Here is a 10,594-nt window from a genome sequence, read left to right as displayed (position 1 = left end):
AATTACAGGCCTGTTCTCTGGACACTGGGCAAGATAACGGAACGGCCGGCGCGGGGCTTGGTTAATAAAGAATGAAAGGAGGATGATGTAATTAATGCCAATCAACATGGAAAGACTGGTAGAGGGACTGTCTCTGGCTGTGTCTGGGCAGCACCTGGCAGGACGGGGCCCTGATCCGAGCTGGGGCAGTGACTGCCTCTGGCTGTATCTGTGCAGCGCCTGGCACAATGGGGCCCTGATCCGAGCTGGGGCAGCGACTGTCTCTGGCTGTATCTGTGCAGCGCCTGGCACGATGGGGCCCTGATCCGAGCTGGGGCAGCGACTGTCTCTGGCTGTGTCTGGGCAGCACCGATCTCAGCTGGGGCAGGGACTGTCTCCCCCAGGTCAGGTCAGCAGGGAGTTGGGGGGCGCCTGCTGTCACCTCCTCAGTTCCTGCCACACACATTCAGTCTCGCCTCTTCTCCAGCCGCTGCGCCCCCTCGAGGGCTGATCTGCCTTGCTCTAATTTGAGGGCAAACCCTCCCGTCCCCGATTCATCCCCCTCCCTGCGACTCACCGCTCCCCCATTTCCATTCCCCACTAGTCCAGCTTCCCCGGCCAGCTGCTGGATCAGGGCCTGCACCTAAAAGCCCTCTAAGATCTGGTGCCCCCCGTGGCCGAGTCCCTCACACCCTGTATCCTCCCACTGCCCTAGGAGGCAGGACAAGGCTGTGACACTCTCCCCCCCCCGCCTTGGGTAGATGGGGAAACTGAGGCAGGGAGTGGCCAGTGGTCAGGGCGCACTAGTGCCAGGGGAGGGCTGCGTTCACAGTACCCCGGCCCCGACCCCCTCGGTTATTCCTTCAGCCCCCCACTTCCTTCCCTCCAACCACGCCCCTCGCAGTCCTGGCTCCGCCCCCACTTCCTCCTGGACGTTCCGATCCCGCCCAGACTCCGCCCCCATTTCCTCCCGGACGTTCTGATCCCGCCCAGACTCCGCCCCCATTTCCTCCCGGACGTTCTGACCACGCCCCCTCTGCTCTTGGCTTCCGGGTCGGAAGCCTCACGCACGGCCCCTGGGCCGGAAAGTGAGGCCAGCGGGGAGCGAGTGAGTGAGATGGGGCGGCTCGGGGGGGCAGCGCTGGGGTCACGTCATGGGGGTTGGGGGGCAACAGAAGCCGGCGGTGGGGGGAGGGGAAATACAGGAGCACGTGGGTCTGAGAGGCCCCGGTGGGGGAGGGAGAGGTAGGTTGGGGGGATATTGGGGAAAGGGCGGTAGCGGGTGGGGGTCACGTGGGAGATGGGGAGGCGGTGGGGAGGGAGCGATGTGTAGGGCGGAGGGGGACGTCTGGGGGGGTATGAGATCAGGTGGGGGGGACCGGGGGATGCGGGCGGAGGATGGGGGCAGAGCTGGGGGTGCTGGAGCATGAAGGGCGGGGGGAGGACAGCAGAATCCATGGGGTCTGGGAGGGTCTGTAGGCTGGGCCAAGGGGGCGGGGACAGGGAATATGTAGGGGTGGAGGAGTGGGGAGATAGGGAGATATGGGGGTTGTTGGGGAAATGGGGGGGTGGGACATATAGGGGGGCTGTGGAGCTGGGCAATGGGGGGTGACTGGGGGGGCAGCCTGAGGCTGGATCTAACCCTTCCCTGTTGGCAGGGCCCAGCGCCCGGGATGCTGGAGGAGCCGCAGGGGCTGCCAGGGGCCCGGCAGGGGGCAGAGGAGGAAGGAAGCCCCCCAGGGGCCAGGCAGGGGGCGGATGAGGATGGAAGCCCCCTGGGGACCAGGCAGGGGGCGGGCGAGGAGGGGATCCCCCCTCCTGGCGCCCCCGACCCCCCCCAGGGGAAGAAGATCGTGCCGGGCATCGTGTACCTAGGGCACATCCCACCCCGCTTCCGGCCCCGGCATGTCCGAAACCTGCTCAGCGTCCATGGGGAGGTCGGGCGCATCTTCCTGCAGCCCGAGGGTGAGTCCACGGAGTGCATGGGGGGGTAGTGGGGGGCTGAGCGGGGCAGGGGGCCTGGCGGATGAGGGTGGGGGGGATGTCGGTTACACAGAAATGCCCTGACTCTTTGTAGTCACTAAACCTCCCTTGGTGGTTTTCACCCAATATTTGGGGTGTGAACCCAGGCATCCTGGCAAAAGCCCCTCTTCAGCTGGACTCGCTGGCTCCGGTTGCCCATCGGACTCCCCTTCACTTCCTGGCTGAAAATATATCGCAGCGTTATGTGTGGCTGTTCACCAACTGCCCCGCCCCAGAGGTGGCTGCATCACAGCGCCAGGCGGGCCTGGGGCTGGAAGGGCTTGAGGGGGGTCTGGCGGGGGCTGATCTCTCCGTCCCCCCAGAGCGGTTCATCCGGCAGAGGAAGAAGAAAGCTGGCGCCAAGGCCAAGAACTACACGGAGGGCTGGGTGGAGTTCAGGGACAAGCGCGTGGCGAAGCTCGTGGCTGCCAGTCTGCACAACACACCCATGGGCACCCGCCGGCGCAGCCGCTTCCACTATGACCTGTGGAACATCAAGGTACCGGCTCTGGGAGGGGAGGGGAGCAGGGTCTGGTGGTTAGAGCAGGGGAGGCTGGGAGCCAGGACTCCTGGGTTCTCTCCCGGGCTCTGGGTGGGGAGGGGGGTCCAGCCGGTCAGAGGCAGTGAGCCGTCTGTCTGTCCGTCCCCGCAGTACCTGCACCGGTTCAAGTGGCCGCACCTGAGCGAGCGGCTGGCCTACGAGCGGCAGGTCCGGCAGCAGCGCCTGCGGGCCGAGATCTCCCAGGCCAAGCGTGAGACCAGCTTCTACCTGCGTAGCGTGGAGACCAGCCAGCGCTTCGCCCGCCGGGCCGCCACCGCCCCTGCCGGAGGGGAGGAGAAGAGCTGGGGCTTTGTCCAGCGCCCCACGGAGGAGGAGATCCAGAGGCGCAAGGCAGGCGCAGGCGGGTGCCGACTCCGTGGGCAGCTGGCCAAGGCCCGGGAGATCCAGCTGAAATCCCAGACCAGCCGCTCCTTGCTGGCCAAAATCTTCAACACCGCAGACACTGCCTTGGAGGAGACACCAGGGGGCCCAGATCTGTAGTGAGAACCCCAGGTGCTGGGGCACGCCGTGCTGTGGGGAGTGGGGCAGGGGGCTGGGCCGGGGGTGCTCTCCCCTGGCAGTCAGGGCCGGGCACTAGGGGGTGTCGGGCTGTGGAGAATGGGGCAGGGGAGCTTCTGGGTTCTCTTCTGGCTCTGGGAGGGGAGTGGAGTCCATTGGGTTTGAGTGGGAGTTGCTGGGAGCCAGGACTCTTGGGTGCTATGCTTGGCTCTGGGTGGGGAGTGGGGGCTAGTGGTTAGAGCAGGGGGGCCTGGGAGCCAGGACTCCTGACAGTTCCCATCCAGCATGGCACAGACGCCCCAGCCTGTGGCAAGTTGGGGTTTTGGGGGAGCTGGCCGGGGCTCCTGCTTCCTGGCCTGGGGATACCAGTGGGGGGTGGGGTCATGTTGACAAGGGGGTGGAGGTGCACTGGGGTGAATCCGAACCCAAGTGGCAGCGGGATTCAATGGGGGTGTGTGTGATCTGGGGAGAACAGAGATTAATTTAAACCTTGGGGTGCTGCTGATTGGGTGTCCCATCTGATCACCCACAGCCCGCTTCCTCCCACCCCACGCTGTCCCCCATCTGCCCCTCAGCTCTGGGGTGACAGGAGTTTGCCCCCCAGCAATGGCTTGTTCCTTAGTCCCGGTGGCAGGGCTCTGAAGACCAATTGTTGCCTCGATTGACCCCCAGCGTCTTGACTCAGCACCGTCCCTTCTGCCCTGCTGCAGCCGCGCTCAGCCGCTGGTTTCCCGTGGAGCCGCTCGGACCGTCAGGCTGGGCTTGATCTTGGCACCTTGTCTGTCCTGAAGACGAGACAGTGACTTGCAAACGAAAAGCTCCTTTGTAGCCCGCGGAGCCGGCCTGGTCGCCCGGTGCCCCGGCCCCCTCGGACTCCATCCCCGTGCGTTTGATACCAGCTGTTACCCGAGGGCTCGCCGGTCCCTCTCGCTGAGTGTGATTAAAAAACCTGAGTGACTGAAAATGAAGGGGCGACCGTTGAGTTTATTCCAAACTGGCCAACTGCTCGGCCTCCAATCGCCGCTGCGGACGGGCCAGTGGCCTCCAGCGGGCGGGTTTCCGGCGGGGTCACGGCTCGGCCCTGTTCTATTTAACCTCCTGACCGATGAGCCCTGCCAGTCTCTGCATTGGCACAGGGTGTCCCCAGCCCTTTGGCCTCCGCTTAGCTGGGCCGGGGCTCGCGGTGCCTGACGAGATAACCGCCTGTGTGCGTTGCCCGCTCCCTTCTGCCGGGCGGGGGACTGCGGGTTGGGAGCCAGGGGTTTAGCTGAGGGACCCTGCGCTATGAGGCCTGGCAGGAAAGGGCTGGCGTAAGGCCTCCGGGCCGCAGTCAGGCCCTGCTCGCGCCTTCGCTGGCCGGGACGCGAACTCGGCAAGACCAGGGGTTGCAAAACTACAAACGCTCCTAAGATGGGCCAGGCACCGGCCGCTCATGTAAACACACCCCAGAGGGATTGTGCCAGGACCCCCCCGATACCGAGATACGGTGTGAATGCCTCAGAAAGATAAACTATGGGGAATGGGGAGCGGATAGAGATATTTGGATCAACCCGACCAGTAAAAGGCAGAGGGTGGTGACTGACCCCTGCAGTGGGGCAAGACGTAACTTGTTCATGTCGGTGCATAAAAGAGGGGCGCCGAGGGGGCGTCTGGCTGGCCGAGGGCAGCGGGGAAAGTCCCTTTGCTCACTGAGCTGGTCTGTTGTCATGGGGGTTGCGTGTCTGAGTGTCCCTGTTATGGGGCGCTCTCCTCGTGCCGAAACACCTGGCTGGGTGCATTCACTGCTGAACCGAGCCAGGGGTCTGCGTGGGCGGCTGTTTGCCCAGAGCCTGTGCAGCGCGTCCAGAGAACATGCATGCAGCCACCAAGGGACGGGGAATGGGGCCTTTCCCCTCTAGGGGGCGCCAGCTCCCATCTGATCCCAGGGCGGGGCTGATTGGGTTGGGGGGCTGCAAATGGGGCTCGGGCCCTTTCCTTTTTAGGGGGTACTGGCTCCCATCCAGACCAGGGCAGGGACTGGCTGGGTCAGGGAATGGGGTGTGGGGCCTGTCCCCTCTAGGGGGTGCCGGCTCCCACCCAGCCCCAGGACAGGGACTGGCTGACCCGGGGCATGCCCCCACCCCCACCTCCAAGCCCCCACCCCCAGGGTAAAGGCTCCCCTGTTCTCTGTGCTCTCCAGCCTAGGGGCTATGTTGCACCTGGAGTTTTACTGATGGCAGCCCCCCAGAACCGAACCAACACAGCTGGGCCTGGCCCCGTCCCTCCAGAGCACTCGATCTCAGCTGCTGTAACCCACCGGGGGGCACAGCAGAGCTCCCAGCTTTAACCCGGACAGGGCGCCGGTGCGTTCAGCTCCAGTCTTGCCCCAGGGCTGGTGTCCCTGCCCCAGTGGTGGGACAGCCCCCCCGATGTTCCCCCTAACAGCCAGGCCCCCGTCTGGCACTGGACCAGCAGCACTCTCGCGTTCCCAAATTCTGACACTGAAGGTGAAGTTGGACCTGGCTTGGCCTTGCCGTGGGAGCTCCCGGAGGGGCGCTGGGGCCCGGCGGCTCAGTCCCAGAGTCAGTGAGCCCCCCAGCACGGCGTCGTCCCTTGGGGGTCTGGCACGGGAACAGGGGTCGCGGCCTGGCAGTGGATGAGCGGCGGCGCGGCAGGATCCTGGGGACCCTGGCTGCTCTTGGCTCTCTCTCCGTGCTCCCTGCGGCCCCAATCCCTGACCCTGCTTTGATCCCTCAATCCGTCCCTTTGCCTGGTGCTCTAGGGCTCTGCCTTGGGGGCCTTGGGTGGGGTCGGGGGGTCTGTGCGGCGCCTGGTGTGACGGAGATCTCGGTACAAGGGGGGCCACACAGGGCCCAGACGTCAGTCAGGTGTGGGGGGGTCTGCAGCCCCTGGCGCGACAGGGCCCCGATCTCACTTGTTACTGTTTTCCCCTGACTGACTGACAGTGTGCCAGTCTCGGCAGTGGCACAGGGTGTCCCGTAGACCCAGCGCCAGGCGCTCGGCCTCCAGACTCCGATTGGCTGGGCCGGGGCTCGCGGTGCCTGGCGGTGGCCGGAGGAGATAAAAGCCTGTTTGCGTTGACTGGAGAGCGGCCAGGAACGACTCCCACCCACTGGGACAGGGAGCTACGGTGGTGGGGTCGGGACCCCCTCTGCTCCTCCTCAGCAATGACTGCTTCTGGGCAGGCACCAGAGCCGCCTTCCTTGCACCTCACCCCCTTTTTTATCCATCCCTGCAGCCCCCCGCTCTGGGGAAACTGAGGCTTGGAGCATGCGTCCAGCTCCAGGATGGCCTGGGGCCCTAACCTGTGAATCCCAGAAAGGAAGTGGTGTATTCTGGATAGAACCCAGGAGTCCTGGCTCCCAGCCCCCCTGCTTTAACCCCCAGACTCCACTTCCCTCCCAGAGCCGGGGAGAGAACCCAGGAGTCCTGGCTCCCAGCCCTCCCTGCTCTAACCACCAGACCCCACTTCCCTCCCAGAGCCGGGGAGAGAACCCAGGAGTCCTGGCTCCCAGCCCTCCCTGCTCTAACCACCAGTCCCCACTCCCCTCCCAGAGCTGGGGAGAGAACCCAGGAGTCCTGGCTCCCGGCCATACCCGAGCTGCCCTTGTTGTTCTTGGCGCTGGCGGGGGGGTGATCGTGGCCAGGGGCGTGGGCAGTGCCCGGGGCTATATAAAGCTGGGGTGGCCAATGCCCTGTCCCCACTGCCCAGCTCAGCTGCCCCTTGCCCTGCGGAGGTGAAGGCTCTTGCGCCGCTCGCCCTGCTGGCCTGCCTCGGGCCGGGCGGCCTGGGCATGGGCGACACCCGCTGCCAGCTCGTCCTGACGTGACCCCCCCACGGCCCCTCGCTACCACGCCCCAGACCCCTCCTCCTTCCACTTCCCAGGGGGCGAGGCAATGGGTTTTTCTTTCCAAAGTGAATGGGGGCCATTTCGACAGTTGCAGGGTTTTTACGCGGGGGCAGGGGGTGGCCAGACAATTATTTAACGACAGGAGACTGTGATTGTCGCGTGGTGACGTCTCATAACGAGCAGAACGAGGCTGGGCAGACACCGGTTTTAGGGGCCTGCTTTCGACGGGCCGGAGCTCGCTTTACCCTCCAGCTCTTTCCCCTGGTTTTTTAAAAAATCCATTTACATTTGCACAGTTGTGCAAAATTACGGGTTTTAAGCATCCCCCCCCCAGTGAGGAGCTGCCAAAATCTTAACAACGGGTTCCCTCCTCGCTCCCCGAGACTCCTGCCCCATCCAACCCCACTGCCTTCCTTGACAACCCCCAGCCTCATCCACCCCCCTCCCCGTCCCCTGACTGCCCCCAGAACCAGGCAGGAGGGTCTCGTGGGCCACCGTACTGGCTGCCACCCCTAAGAGCCAGAGGCACCTGCCGGGGGGCGAGGTGGGGAGTCCTCAGTGGGGCAGTTCCCAGGAAGCGTCCGGCAGGTCCCTCTGGCTCCTAGGGCGGGGGAGCGTAGCTGGGGGGCAGCGGGGGGCGGCCGCTCCCCCCACTGATCACATCAAAAGTGGCGCCTTTGGCGCCGACTCCCTGGGAGCTCTGGGGCTGGAGCCCCCATGGGGAAAATTGGTGGGAGCAGAACCCCCACTGGCAGCTCCCCGCCCCACGCCCGGCCCCAGCTCACCTCCGCTCTGCTCCCTCCTCACCCTCTCCTCTCCTCCACCGCCCCGCCCTGCTTCTGCACCCCCCCGCCCCCCTGAACCCACCGCCCCGCCCTGCTTCTGCACCCCCCCGCCCCCCCAAACCCACTGCCCCGCCCTGCTTCTCCACCCCACCCCCCACCTCCCCCCGAACCCACCGCCCCGCCCTGCTTCTCCACCCCCCCGCCACCCCGCTTCCCCCCCGAACCCACTGCCCCGCCCTGCTTCTCCACCCCCCTCGCCACCCCGCTTCCCCCCCTGAACCCACCGCCCCGCCCTGCTTCTCCACCCCCCGCTTCCCCCCCTGAACCCACCGCCCCGCCCTGCTTCTCCACCCCCCACCTCCCCCCTGAACCCACCGCCCCACCCTGCTTCTCCACCCCCCACCTCCCCCCGAACCCACCGCCCTGCCCTGCTTCTCCACCCCACCCCCCACCTCCCCCCTGAACCCACCGCCCCGCCCTGCTTCTCCACCCCACCTCCCCCCGAACCCACCGCCCCGCCCTGCTTCTCCACCCCCCACCTCCCCCCCGAACCCACCGCCCCGCCCTGCTTCTCCACCCCACGCCCCACCTCCCCCCTGAACCCACCACCCCGCCCTGCTTCTCCACCCCCCACCTCCCCCCGAACCCACCGCCCCGCCCTGCTTCTCCACCCCCCGCCACCCCACTTCCCCCCCTGAACCCACCGCCCCGCCCTCCTTCTCCACCCCACCCCCCACCTCTCCCCTGAACCCACTGCCCCGCCCTGCTTCTCCACCACCCCGCTTCCCCCCCGAACCCACCGCCCCGCCCTGCTTCTCCACCCCCCCCGCCACCCCGCTTCCCCCCCGAACCCACCGCCCCGCCCTGCTTCTCCCCCCCACCTTCCCTCTGAACCCACCGCCCCGCCCTGCTTCTCCACCCCCCACCTCCCCCCCGAACCCACCGCCCCGCCCTGCTTCTCCACCCCCCACCTCCCCCCCGAACCCACCGCCCCGCCCTGCTTCTCCACCCCGCACCTCCCCCCGAACCCACTGCCCCGCCCTGCTTCTCCACCCCCCCGCCACCCCGCTTCCCCCCCGAACCCACCGCCCCGCCCTGCTCCACCCCCCCACCTCCCCCCGAACCTACCGCCCCGCCCTGCTTCTCCACCCCCCGCCACCCTACTTCCCCCCCTGAACCCACCGCCCCGCCCTCCTTCTCCACCCCACCCCCCACCTCCCCCCTGAACCCACCGCCCCGCCCTGCTTCTCCACCCCCCCGCCACCCCGCTTCCCCCCTGAACCCACTGCCCCGCCCTGCCGATGCTTAGGCCCACCCCGCCACCCACCCCTCGGTCTGCTCTCCAGACTAATCGTGCCCAATGGTTTTTACCTTTCCTCCTACGTCCGGTTTTCCAAACCTGTGATTGTTTTCGGTCCTCTCCTCCGGCTCGCCCCAACCCTCCCTCATCTCTCCTAAACCATGGGGCACTCAGGTCTGACGCCCTCCCGCAGCTTCGCATGCGACCCTCCCGTTCGTACACCCCGGGATGAGATTCGCCTTGTTCACAGCCACACCGCACTGTTTGGACTGGTTCGATTTGGGCTCCGTTGTAACCTCCAGGTCCTTTCCAGCTGCCCGGCCGGTTATTCCCTGTTGTTGGCTTGTGCGTTTGATTTCTCGCGGAGCACTCTGAATTGGTGGCGGTGTCCGTGTAGGGGACAGAGTTTTTGGCATGGGTGGATGGCTGAGTCTCCTGGCCTCTCGCCAAGGGCTGTTGATTGTAGCATTGTAGGACTGGACGGGACCTCGAGAGGTCATCTCGTCCAGTCCCCTGCACTCAGAGCAGGACTGAATATTATCTAGACCATCCTGACATGTGTTTGTCCAACCTGCTCATCAAAATCTCCAATGATGGAGGTTCCGCAACCTCCCTGGGCAATTTATTCCAGGGCTTAACCACCCTGATAGGTAGGAAGTTTTTCCTAATGTCCAACCTGAACCGCCCTGGCTGTAATTTAAGCCCATTGCTTCTTGTCCTGTCCTCAGAGGTTAAGAAGAACAATTCTTCTCCTTCCTTCTTCTAACAACCTTTTATGGACTTGAAAACTGTTCTCATGTCCCGTCTCCATCTTCTCTTTTCCACACTAAACAAACCACAGTTTTCCAATCTCCCCTCATAGCTCATGTTTTCTAGACCTTTCCTCATTTTTGTTGCTCTTCTCTGGACTTTCTCCAATTTGTCCACATCCTTCCTGAAATGTGGCGCCCGAACTGAACACAATCCTCCAGCTGAGGTCTAATTAGCGCAGAGTAGAGCGGAAGAGTCACTTCTAGTGTCTTGCTTACAACACTCCTGCTAATACAGCCCAGAAGGATGTTCGCTTTTTTTGCAACAGCGTCACACTGTTGACTCATATTTAGCTTGTGGATCCACTCTGACCCCCAGATCCCTTTCCACGGTACTCTTTCCTAGGCAGTCATTTCCCATTGTCTGTGTTCCAAAGTGGAGTACTTTGGATTTGTCCTTATTGAATTTCATCCTATTTACTTCCGACCATTTCTCCAGTTTGTCCAGATCGTTTTGAATTTTAATGCTATACTCCAAAGCACTTGGTATCAACAACCCTCCCAGCTTGGTATCGTCCGCAAACTCTATCAGTATACTCTCTGCGTTAATTGTGCTCTCGCTTTGGGCTGGAATTCCCCAAGATTACGTCTACACTGCAACGTGAGCACCACATTTGAACTCCAGCACAGCCCTAACCCCACCTTCCGTCTACACACAAATCGCGCCAACCCAGGCTTCCATGGGGATGGAGGGTCCCAGCTGAGTGAAGCCAAGAGCCAGGATTCAAGGCCTATTGCTTTGCCATGTGGATGTGTAACCCCTCTGGATGTGCGCTCTGAGAAGCCAC

General features: G+C 64.3%; 1 protein-coding gene across 1 annotated transcript; it reads left to right on the top strand.

Moving 5' to 3' along the window:
- The first annotated feature begins 987 nt into the window (after window positions 1–987).
- ABT1 (activator of basal transcription 1) lies at window positions 988–4,025 on the top strand. Its single transcript, XM_038381355.1, has 5 exons — window positions 988–1,087; window positions 1,638–1,944; window positions 2,325–2,500; window positions 2,654–3,055; window positions 3,684–4,025. The coding sequence occupies exons 2-4, from the start codon at window positions 1,653–1,655 to the stop codon at window positions 3,041–3,043; spliced, it is 858 nt and encodes a 285-aa protein (XP_038237283.1). The 5' UTR covers window positions 988–1,087; window positions 1,638–1,652; the 3' UTR covers window positions 3,044–3,055; window positions 3,684–4,025.
- The last annotated feature ends 6,569 nt before the right edge of the window (window positions 4,026–10,594 follow it).

This window comes from Dermochelys coriacea, chromosome 23 (assembly GCF_009764565.3).
Source record: "Dermochelys coriacea isolate rDerCor1 chromosome 23, rDerCor1.pri.v4, whole genome shotgun sequence".
NCBI classification, from domain to species: domain Eukaryota; kingdom Metazoa; phylum Chordata; order Testudines; family Dermochelyidae; genus Dermochelys; species Dermochelys coriacea.
The sequence above is the reverse complement of the archived record's forward strand: the minus strand, read 5'-3'. Positions and strand labels throughout refer to the sequence as shown.